This window comes from Rhinatrema bivittatum, chromosome 9, assembly GCF_901001135.1.
Source record: "Rhinatrema bivittatum chromosome 9, aRhiBiv1.1, whole genome shotgun sequence".
Classification (NCBI taxonomy): domain Eukaryota; kingdom Metazoa; phylum Chordata; class Amphibia; order Gymnophiona; family Rhinatrematidae; genus Rhinatrema; species Rhinatrema bivittatum.
In genome coordinates this window covers 12,419,367-12,431,435 of record NC_042623.1, presented here as the reverse complement: position 1 = coordinate 12,431,435, position 12,069 = coordinate 12,419,367, and the positions used below count along the sequence as shown (strand labels likewise).

General features: G+C 42.4%; 1 protein-coding gene across 19 annotated transcripts in view; it reads left to right on the top strand.

Moving 5' to 3' along the window:
- The window catches only part of CELF2 (CUGBP Elav-like family member 2), a 653,507-nt gene that overhangs the window by 542,053 nt on the left and 99,385 nt on the right, over positions 1 to 12,069 (top strand). For all 19 annotated transcript variants that reach the window (XM_029616663.1, XM_029616667.1, XM_029616660.1 and 16 more), the window contains one exon: positions 5,549 to 5,683. In XM_029616663.1, the coding sequence (XP_029472523.1) occupies positions 5,549 to 5,683 (135 nt within the window). The remainder of the gene's footprint in view (positions 1 to 5,548; positions 5,684 to 12,069) is intronic.

The window sequence follows — 12,069 nt, the reverse complement described above, 5'->3', positions numbered from 1 at the left end:
TTTGAGGAAGAAAATTGAACGGGGAGATAAGAGTGATTAAGGAGGAGGCTTGATTATAAGTTGAAAGGGGTTAAGGGAGGGGCTTGATTAAAGGTTAAAAGAGGCTGAGGGTGGTGGAAAGGATATTGAATCAGAAGGGAGATATTTACACAAAGTTCAGTGGCATAGATTAAATACACTGATTAAAATACTGAATAAGAAGGGGGGATATTTAAATCTTATTACCGATTTAAAATCCACTAATAGCAGAGTGGAGCGTCTTTTTTTTCCCTCTCGAGTCCCTGGCACTTGGAAAGTAACATGTGCGCCCCCTGCTGGGAGTGCTGCTTTGCTAACGGAGGGGCCGAGAGAGCAGAGCTCGTATGAGCACCAGGTGATTGTAGGGAAACCTGAAGCCTCTTCTGGACATCAGAAGAGGCTCCATAGGGTGAGCCATCGCCCTCTGTTCCTAACGTTTATGATTATTTTTTTTTTTTTTACTTTTTGCATAGTAAGTGCCTTGTTTTAATGGTCGTTAAGTAAGGGTAAAGTCAGAAGTCAAGTAGGATCTGTGGTAAAATGGGGAAAATGGACAGGCTTTCATGGTCTTTAAAAGCCATTGTTTTCTATTTCAATATTGCTAAATAATTTTGCCCTCCCCCTTTTGGAAACGGAGGCTGTCAGGTTGCAGTGCTGCTGATCCAGCAGTCTTTGGGATTTGCTTCCAGACCTTGGTGTGGTTTAATTACTCTAACACCCGTGAAGCAACTCTCCAGTCCAGTAAATCCACAGGAGAAATCCAGAAGGAAGTGTGAGAGAAGAGCGCGTTTTCGGTACACGGACAATGTGAAGCGGTGGGTGGGGACCGCAGTTTACTTTTCATGGGCTGCTGAGAGCGCCGGGGGACGTTTCCCACCTCACTGATAAAAAGGGGGGCATGCTTTAAATTTAGTCAGCCAGCGCCGGGCCAAGTTTATCCGGCCAACTCTGTTCAGAAAAAAAAAATAAAAGGGGCCCGAGGTTATCCAGATAGCAGCAGCCCAATCCCCCCTCCATCCATCCCCTACCCCCAAAGAAATGAATAAATTGTAGCAGGCCAAGCACATCCTTGGCAGGTTGAGTGTAGCAGGTTGAGTGCCCTCCCCCCCCACCCCCCCACCAAAACAATATAAACAGGACGGAGTCAGTCCAGAGGGAGCTGCTAAAATGGTCAATGGTCTCCGTTCTAAAGCATAGGGGGAGAGACTGAAAGATCTAAGCAAACGCAGGTCCTCCATGGCCACAAACAGGCCAGGTTTTCAGGATATCTACAATGAATATGCATGAGAAAGATTTGCATGCACTGCCTCCATTGTATGCAGATCTATCTCATGCATATTCATTGTGGATATCCTGAAAACCTGGGCTGTTTGTGGCACTCAAGGACTGGAGTTCTCCATCACTGCTCTAGAGGAAAGGCGAGATATGACAGAGACATTCAAAAATCTCAAAGCTTTCCATGCACAGGAGGTGAGCCTTTTTCAATGGAAAGGAGGATCTGGGATGAGGGTGAAAGGGGATAGATTCCAGAGTAATCTTAGGAAATATTTCTTTAGATAGAGGGCGGTGGATGCGAGGAACGGCCTCACAATGGAGGTGGTGGAGACAAAAACAATATCTGAATTCAAGACAGCCTGGGATAAATACAGGGGATCTCTAAGGAAGGTATGAATATAAAATATGCCATACTGGGTCCATCAAGCCCAGCATCCTGTTTCCAGCAGTGGATGGAAAGTCACTAGTACCTGGCAAGTACCGAAACATTAAATAGATCTCAAGCTACTATTCCTTATACAAACTTTTTTTTTAAACCCAGTTACACTACTGCTTTAATCATATCCTCTGGCATTGAATTCCAGAGTTTACTGTGCACTGAGTAAAAAAGATTTTTCCCTGATTTGTTTTAAATGAGCTACTTGCTAACTTCATGGAGTGCCCCCTGGTCCTTTTATTGTCTGAGAGAGTAAATAACTGATTTACATTTACCCGTTCAAGTCCTTTCATGCTAAATTAATTGGCTGAATGGGACATATGGTCTTTTTCTGCCGTCATGTTTCTGTTTTTCTCTGTTTCTAAGCATCTGTCTAAGGCAGCAGGAGGAGGAACGGCTTTTCCCTGCTTGGAACATTTAATATTCATTCATTCACTTCATTCACCGCTGATTGGTCCCTTCCCTGAAAGCTCCAGTTCCCGTGCTGAACAGGGATTGGTCCTGACACAGAGACCTTCCAAGGAAGAGACCAATCAGTGGCGAGCGAGGCAAATAAATGAGTATTAAATACCAGTAGACCCAAGAGCTATCCCGGCATTTACTCTTTGGGCCAGGGGAGACGAGAAGAGCCTCTCCCGCTCCTCTTGCTGGCTTATGCAGACACCTTTGGGCATGAGCAGGTGAGGGTGGGAGGCTTAGGTGTGTAGGGAGGGGGAATATCAAGATAACTTTAAAGCTCACCAGTTTGACTGAATATTATTGACCCAAAGGTTCTTATCCTAAGAATTAGGGAGGATGACTTTCAAAGAGCAGTGCCTGCCTCCATCTACGCGTGCAGAAATCTGCTGTATTTTATAACCTGCACTTACATGATAGTCGCCATCTTTCACCACGTACCGGCTGCATTCTACAGTGTGTGGGGTAACGTTGCATGACCCCTGATGAAGGCCAAAACATGGTGCATGTTTCGTTATCTTAACGCAAGTATTTTTCCAAACTGGATCCTAAAGGATACAGCACAAAGATTTGTTTTTTTTATTTTGGATTCTCTTGATTTTTGTGGATTTTCTGATAAAGTATATTTAGCTTTTTACATATTGGACGAACATAGCAAAGGAGTCTGTCAAATGATTTGATATCGTGTGCTTCTGTTTGAGACAGTAGATTAAAAACTTTAGCACGTCACACTCTGTTACCACTCTCCTTTTTTTGATTGGGGTTTAGCGGTTATTGAGTTTTGAATGTTTGAAAGAACATATTTGTTCACCTCGTGCTTTGTGATTTTGATTATTGAGAGGTATTTGCTCTTTTGGTTTACCAGAGGCATTTGTGGTAGGCGCAGATTGTAAAATATAGGCAGATGTGTCCTGCAACATGCGTGCACAAGTGAAAAAATAAAAAGGTCCAAATATATAATGCACTCATCTGGATAAATTCTGATTTATCCAGCTACGTAGCTACAAAGCCTCTACTTATCCAGATAAGTCTGAAGAGTGCTGCTTATCTGGCTGAGTCAGTTCTGCCTTTGCCACTGTTTATGTGGATAAATGTCACTACTTAGCCAGATAAATCGGATAAGTGCCGCTTTCAAGACTTATCCAGCTAAGTAGCAAAGCCCTTACTTAGCCGGATGAATCAGAATTTATCCGGATAAGTATCACATGTGTGTGTGTAATTCGGAAGATTTTCTAACATGCGCTTGGAGATGAAATGACCACGCGCAATTCTCCCAGTCCATCTGCAGGTCATCCAGGCCTTCCTGGTTCTTCGGACTGCCAGACCCTCCACCCTCCACCCACTCTTATTTCACTTTTAAGATGTTTCTGATCACTTACTCCAGATATAGAGGAGGTGTAAATATCGCTGAGAAGTGCCTATAGAATAGTAACTTAATCATGTAAATGTTGGACCTGTCTCAGAACCCCCCTGTCCCGTCCCTTTTTCACAGGTGCAAATGTACTTGTGGACGCTCATGCACGCATGCTTGCGGTTTATAAATTAGCACATACATAAGTACATGCTATTTACTTGTGTATATGCTGCCTTTTACATGTGCAACTTTTCGCAATTCACCTTTGAGTGAGAACTAAGCGGTAGATATTTAACAGAAAACTTATCCGGCTAACTTACGTGGGATATTCAGCAGCACGGCTATGCTGCTGAATATCCCATCAAAAAGCACTACTTGGCCACACAAGTTATATCCAGCTAAGTTAGTCCTGCCCTATGGCAGGTCAAACCTATCCAATTAACGTAACCAGATAAGTGTCAATATCGGCACCTTCAGCTAAGTTAGTCGGTTAAGTAGTGCCACTCCAATCCGCTCACTGAATATCCATCTGTCTATTTAGTCCGATAAGTGGCGGCCACTGAACGTAGCTGGATATTCAGCAGCAGCCACTTAGCCAGATAAGTCACTACTTACCCGGTGAGTGGTGCTGAATATTGGGCTCCCTGCATTTAAAATGTTGCCACCACGTGTTTTAAATGTAAAGGTGGTCTTGAGGAGTTTGGCAAGTGAGCCTCCAAGGCACCCAACGTACACAAGTCACTTCTGTGAAGTCAATAAAACATTTTATGTAGTTCTTATACTACTGTATTTGAGTTTGGAAAGATGTATGTTTTAAGATGAATATTAATAAAGAGCAAATGTTCCTGTAAAACTACAAGGGCGAGAAGCTCTCACTAGTGATGTGGTAAAACTATCAGATTATCTTTGATAAGCTCCCTATGATCGATCCTTTTGTGTGTCGTAAGTGCTGAAAAATGAAATCCACTTAAAACAAGCCCTGTTTTTCCTAAAGTCTGTAACCTGGCAGCGAAGGAGGAGAGCCCGGGTTGCATGTCTCTCTCTGTGATTTGCAGGAGTAAAGTCACGGCCTGCTGAGTTAGTCTGCTGGGAAACATAAAATTAAAGGGGAAAAGATAAATTGTGGGTGATGCTTTTTTTTTTTTTTTTCCTTTTGACCCAGTTGATTTGGAACACGAACCTTTATTCCCAGCTAGCTGAGGACGTTTCCTTTATTTTTTTTATCTGTCCCCTCTCAAACACTCCTAGTCTGCTTATTGCGGCGATGGCTCTGGGCCACGCAGGAGGGCTCCCTCCAGAGGCCTGAATGCAATCACCGGGACTGTGAGAACCCGTCCTTTCGCATCAGTGGGCTTTTGTAGGTTTTTGCCTTTTACAGAATAATTTGAATTACAAGGTCCACAGATCCAATAGGGCAAAACTAGCGTTGGCTCGGTCTGGTACGCACTGCCTGGAGCCGTCGCAGAGCCCTAACCCAGAACGTTTTGGAAATATTAAATGGTCCCCGTTTATTAAAGCCGAGATGCGATGCAGCCCACTTATTAACTGGTCCTGGCTTTTTGCCCCAGAGCACTGTGGTATTCTTGTAGCCTTGCCTCTTTCGTGTCCATGCGACACTTAGAGGTGTCAGCATGAGGCTGGGGTGAGCTCTTCAAAAACGTTCGCCTCCAGAGTTCGTAATGCGGCGCGCAGAGCATGCATCCTTCTGATAATTATCGGTGACCTCTGTGAAACAATGCTACCGTGGACAGTCAGGGAGGGCCAAGTCTCCGGCTCCAGTAAATGGCTATTTTTTGCAGTCAGCGGTTGGAGCAGTAGAGAGTCGCTGGAGATACGGGGTTTTTTTTGGAACATGAAGCCTTTGCCCTGAGACCCCTCTCTGCCGCAGAGCTCGCCTCACATGAAGGGGGGGGTGCGGGGTGCGCTCTGTTTGATGTGGTAATGAAGCATTGATCACAGGCTCCAGAGATGAAATGCCCTTTGCTCATTCACTTGTTTTTGTCTTATAGCCGTGGAAGACAGAAAACTGTTCATAGGGATGGTTTCGAAGAAGTGTAATGAAAATGATATCAGGGTGATGTTTTCTTCATTCGGCCAGATAGAAGAATGCCGAATTCTTCGGGGACCCGATGGGCTGAGCCGAGGTGAGTGCGCTGTCTGCCAAGCCTCTTTTCTTTTAAGTGCTAATTGGAGATACAAGTCACGGGCCCCCGGGGTAGATGCAGCGAGAGGTTACTCTGGAGTACGTCCCATGCGACAGGCCCTGCCCACGTGAACGTTCCACGGCCGCAGAAATTATTGCCGACGGTTTGCAAAAGCCAAAGCAATCTCTCTGGAAACATATTAAGTCATTTAGCTGGAGCTTTTGAGGGATTTAAAGCGTGCCTTTGTCGTAGAGCAGGAAGAACTTCAGTGTGAGAAATCTGATTCTGCCTCAGAGCCGATAAAATGTTGTGAAAACGTCTGGGGCGGGGAGGAAGAGAATCGTGCGAGGTGACGTGAAGCAGTGAATGTACAAATCTGGGGCAATTTTTCAGAATTAGGAATACTTTGCCACAGCAATAAGGAACAAAAGCATGAAGTTGGTTTTGGGCGAGTGCGCAAAGCGACATCCGGAAATGGCTCCAGTCGTGAAGTGTTTTTCCCGTAGACACAGAATAGGGGGACGAGCCGCTGCGGATTAGGCCCCAAGTGTCCCAGGCACACTGCTGATGTAAATCATAGTTATTACCCGCTCACAACAGGTGTGCATTCTACCTGCCTCGGAAGGAAAAAGGCCTAAATCGATCAGGCCACAGAAATAGAATTTCTTTGGAAAAACCAAGGGAAGTCGTCTTTCTGTCTGTCTGCTGACTGGAAGAATTGCCACTTAATCCCCCCCTCCATTAGAGAACAGTCTCTACTTAATCTTTTATTGCAGACCTTGGGCAAAATACAATATCAGCGTGAGAACAGAAGAGTGCAGTGTAAGTGGCCAGGAATAAGGGCGAGTGGTGTCCGGTTATAGGGCTCTGATGTGCTGTGAGACACAAAGCCAGGGACAGACAGCCCTGCTGCCGTTACTTGCATGGAGAAGTAGAAATCAGGGCTGTGAAAACCTCAGCCAAGAAGCTTCAGCTGCATCATGCCAAGAGATGCAGTAACTGGACTTCACCGCATGCCCTGAGCTGTCACTTTTTAAGATAATGCCGAAGTATCGCAACCTGCGACATTAAATCCAATCAGAGGCCTATTTATGGATTGAAAGTGTTTACTACCCGCGTGGATTACCAAACTCTAAGCAAGCTACAAATCCCAAAAGAGGGAAACATAATATCATAACATCAAATATATAAAAAAAAATCATAACAACCGAACCCGCTCAATAGTATTATCCCAATAATTAACATAAACAGCATTCCTGCAAGTAATCAAATAAAACAGAAGAAAACACAAAATTCCAAACCAAACAACCTGGACAATACTTCCCAATCGCCACCAATGTAACCCACCATCCTCCAATAAAAATTTACCCCAACAGGGTTAAGCAGTGGCTTTTATTCTGCCTCAGAACTGCTTATTTTTCAACGAAAAAATCATTTCATTATTTCGACTGTTAATCACTTTCCCAGAAAATAAAATAATTTACAGAAAATAATTAAAATTCCGTTTAGAGTTGGCACAAGGTATGCAAATTTTATGTTCCTGATTTGTTGTTGATTTTGTCTTTGTTTTATTGGTACTCTGCATTGCTTTTATGGTGGAATTGTGGGTTATAAGAATGAATGAATAAATACGGTACAAATAAATGAATGGCTTCATTACTAATGTACCCAGTCCAGCAGAGTTTCCTTCTGTACAGATATTATTCCATGTAAGACCTCTACAGTTCACTAGGGAGGTGTCACCTTATAATGGGGTCTTCTTTCCATATTGGGCTTCTCTTTCCCTTTATAAGGTCAGGTCAAGGAGAAAGTCAGGAAAAGCATCTACTAGAGTTTTAAATCCCGTCAAAAATGATGGGATAGAATTAGCAACGTTCAGTCCACACCCCCATCCTTCTTCGATGACCCCCCAGCCCACGCCCACTGCAGCTCCCAGTCCCCCTTCCTTGCCCTAGGGTCGGCCACGCCTTCCCTGCAACTTGTTGGCCAACCTGCACAGATCTTGTAGGGAAATTGTGCACTAATTGCTAAAGCTTCTTTTTACCCATTGATATTGCAAATAATCGGATGACACTAGACTCCTGATGGCATACGAATGTTTCTCCGAATGCATTGTCATTTGAGTGCACGGTTCCTGGCATGGGGGAAGTTAAATAAATATATACAAATAATAAGGCAGCAGCCATCTTTCTCACTGCACCCCCTCCTAAAAAGAGAACTAAAATTCAAGTCACCAGGAAGAGGATCTTCATCATCTTGTTAAAAACTAATGAACTAAAACCAGGGGATGGCCAGCTGAGGAGTGAATTACAAGTTCCATTTTGGATCTAACGTCATCCCCCTCCCTTAGCTCTCAATTTACTAAGCTTCCCACCCCCACCCCTATCACTGACACAGAATGGGAGAAAAGCCTTAGTAAATCTAACCCTTAATTAGTCTACCTCACACTTTCCTGTCCAGTCACCGAGCATTCATCTCTTTTGAAACTCAAATCACCAATAAGTCTTGGGTTTTTTTCATAATACACAGCAGGTATCACCTCCAGCTCTGGGCATAGCATCTTTTTGTGAATCGTATAGGCAGCATTGAACAGCAGATCTGTACTGCAGTGCACCTGCCAAAGCACAGTGCAACCCAAAACTAGCCAGTCGCGAGGGGAGATATCTGTTATAATGCCAGAGCTAAGGGGTGTCAAACTGAGGGCTGCACACCAAGCTGGTTTTCAGGATATCCCTTAATGAATATGCATGATGTAGATTGGAATGCAGTGCCTCAGTTGTATGCAGGTATACATCATGCATATTCATGCACAACCCTTGAGGATTGCAGTTCTTGACACCTTTGAATTAGCTATCTGCTAGTTGGATTGCCCCACATAAAAATTCCAAAGTTGACAGTCTTATTTATATATATATTTAAATTATAGATATCTTCTGAACAATTTTTCCTAAGAATACAAAGGTTCTTGCACTCAAAGGAAGCCAAAGTTCTAACTGTCCATAAATCCATAAGCAAAATAATTCCAGAAAAGGAAAACAAAAGTTTTTTTTTAATCACATTTTCATTGTGCTGCTTTAAATTTTAATTAAGGGCCAGTATGAAAAACTGAGCCAGGCTGCTTCCCGTTGAAAGTTCAGAGGTTCTGAGATAGATTTGGGGGTAGATTTTCAAAACAGCGCGCCGGCATACATGTGCGCGCACTACCCGGCGCGCACACATGTACGCCTAATTTTATAACTTGCGTGCACACGTTATAAAATCAGGGGTTGGTGCGCGCAAGGGGGTGCACAATTGTGCACCTTGCTAAAAAAAACAAAAACCAGCTTCATGTCCCTATGGCATAAGACCATGTAAAGAGAGATTTTAAAGGATAGTCAAGAATGGAGAGTAATAAGTTTTGAGGCAAATTTTTACATTTTAAACAGACCTAGGGCACAGCATCTTTCTTTTAATAAGATTTTTGTTTAAGGCTAGTAATCTATCTAGCTATATATCAATTTTATGTATTTTTAAATCTAATTTTAATTTGTTTGTTTTTTATACTTTGTAAACCGTTTTGACAAAATCTCTTTTTAAAAGCGGTATATAAATACTTTTAAATAAAATAAATAAATAAATTTATTTTTATCTTTTTTGAATTGTTAAAATAAAAAATGCTGTGACACCTAAAGCTTTTACTAGAACCATCAAATTTCCGTACAGTTTTCCAAGCCTTAATTTTTCTCACCATTGATTATTATAACTCTCTGTACTCCGGTCTGCCACAAAATACTGCGAGACCTCTTCAAATCATCCAAACCTCTGCTGCCCACTTGTTGACAGGGACTCCCATTTGGGAACACATTTCTCCCATCCTCAAGGATTTTTATTGGCTACCCGTATAGAAAGATAGAAGTGACTACAGAAAAGGACTAAATGGTCCATTCAGTCTCGCCCACCAAGCAAGCTCATGGTAGTATCTGTTGCGTCGTGTAGGTTACCCCCATGCTTATCAGTTTCCCACAGGGCCCTCATTGGTTGCTGTTTGAATCCAATTCCCTATTACCCCCATGCTTATCAGTTTCCTACACTTGAAAAGTCAGGACCCTCATTGATTGCTGTTTGAATCCAATTCCCCATTACGCCTTGCCATTGAATCCTCCCTGGAGTTTCATTTTGTGACCCCTAGTTCTACTGTTTGCTTCCCAAATAAAAAGGTTTGAGGAAAATGCATCATTAAAACCTTTCAGGTATCTGAAGGTCTGTATCATATCAACTCTGCGCCTCCTCTCTTCCAGGGTATACATACTCATATCTTTCAGTCTCTCTTCATAGGTTGGCATACACAACCTCCTATACACCATTTCCTCCCTGTGGGATTAGTTCCACCCTATGCATCTACACACCAAGCCGGACACTTGGTTCATCAAAGCAGTTTCTGCTTGACATTCTGTCACCTAAGATGGCTTGCCTATCATTCTCTATTTATGGCCCCACCCTATGGAATTCTCTCCCGTTAATACGTCTCAGGCAAGATACAAACACACTCATGAAACTTCTTTTGTTTTCCAAAGCATTCCAGCGATTTGCTCTTTTAAATTTCTTTCAATCCAGATGATTATTTTTCCTTGTTCAATCATGCATGGTTTTATGATCATCTAATTTTTATTGTTTGTTTTTTATTACATTATGTATGTTTTTTTCCATCTCACTCCAGACTATTCTGGAGGGGCGGGTAATACATATATTTAAATAAATAATCCTAGGGAAGAAAACCAAAAGGACCCTGAAATGGTTTATGCATTTTACTACAGTTCTAATACATAGACAGTTATGTTTGCACCAATATAAAGTGCCGTGTTTCCAATTGGATGGTTCAATACGTTGCTCTTGAAAGACATGAGAGCCCTGAATCATTTTGCCACCTTCATACAAACGAAGGGTAAAGGCTTTATTTTACAGCCGCAAAAACCCATATCCAGAAGCCATACCGAACATCGATGCAGGACTTGGATGAACAACTCCCTCGCCGAGCAGCCAGCAGTCCAAAGGGCAAGCCTACACAAGCACCGGAAATAAATGCAAACATTTTGTTATAAATAAAAATACATTATTGAATTCATAGCCATGAGGGCCAGCAGCAGAGCAGAACAAACAAACAAGACTTCAAGGTTTTTTTTTTTTATTTCTGGCTTTTGTTTGGGTTTGCTTGAAATTATTGAAAATAATTTTTTAAAACACTCAACAAAATTGTGCTCATATTTATCCCCATTAAAAGTCCTTTGTATTTATCCTTGGCTATTACTGCAAGCATGGCACACACCAAAGTGATATAACCAAAAAAGGCTTACTGCCCTCCCAACGAGGCCACGTTTCAGACAACCAGGCTTTCAGCAAGGGATATTAATCTTCTTCAGCCGCTCGAGTGCTCTGTGTCGCTTGTTGTTTTTCCTCCAAATAGCCGCTCATGATTTTCTCTCCAAGAACCGTGCTGAAAAGCCCATTAACCAACATCTTTCCCTTATATTCTTCCCTTGTGACTGCCGATCCGCCAATAAGGTTCAGGAGGATTTAAACCAACCAATCGTGACCAATGCCAGAGTTATCCTGTCAGGCTGACGTCAGAACGTTGTGCAAACTTGTATACGGGAAATAAATGCTGCATATTATAACAGTGATGCTAAATCAAGTTCTTCATTCATACCTTTAGAGACCGTTGTCATTAAAGTGTAAATCCAAAATACTTCCTGATAATTCAGACATGATACTATATCGTCACCATGAATGGTGCTTTGTATTTGTTCAATGATTGTCCATTGTAGATCAGAAAAAATGTCGTCCAGTTCAATACAGTGTTGTACCATTGGTGGGGTTAATTTAACAGTCTTCAACCAAGATTTATGTTCTGTCAGTCTTACCTGCATTGATCGCATGGTACGTCCTACATACACTTTAGGACACGGACATACAATTGTGTATATTACATTGGAAAAGAGGCAGTTAGTGCATGATCTTCTTTTAATTCTCTACCCTGTGATAGGATCTTGCCACATACTGTCCTCAATGGTGTACTGACACCACTTATACTGGGCACATTTAAAAGGACTAGGGGGCACTCCATGAAGTTAGCATTTGGCACATTTAAAACAAATGGAGAAAGTTCTTTTTCACTCAACGCACAATTAAACTCTGAAATTTGTTGCCAGAGGATGTGGTTAGTGCAGTTAGTATAGCTGTGTTTAAAAAAGGATTGGATAAGTTCTTGGAGGAGAAGTCCATTACCTGCTATTAATTAAGTTGACTTAGAAAATAGCCACTGCTCTTACTAGCAACAGTAGCATGGAATAGACTTAGTTTTTGGGTACTTGCAAGGGTCTTATGGCCTGGATTGGCCACTGTTGGAAACA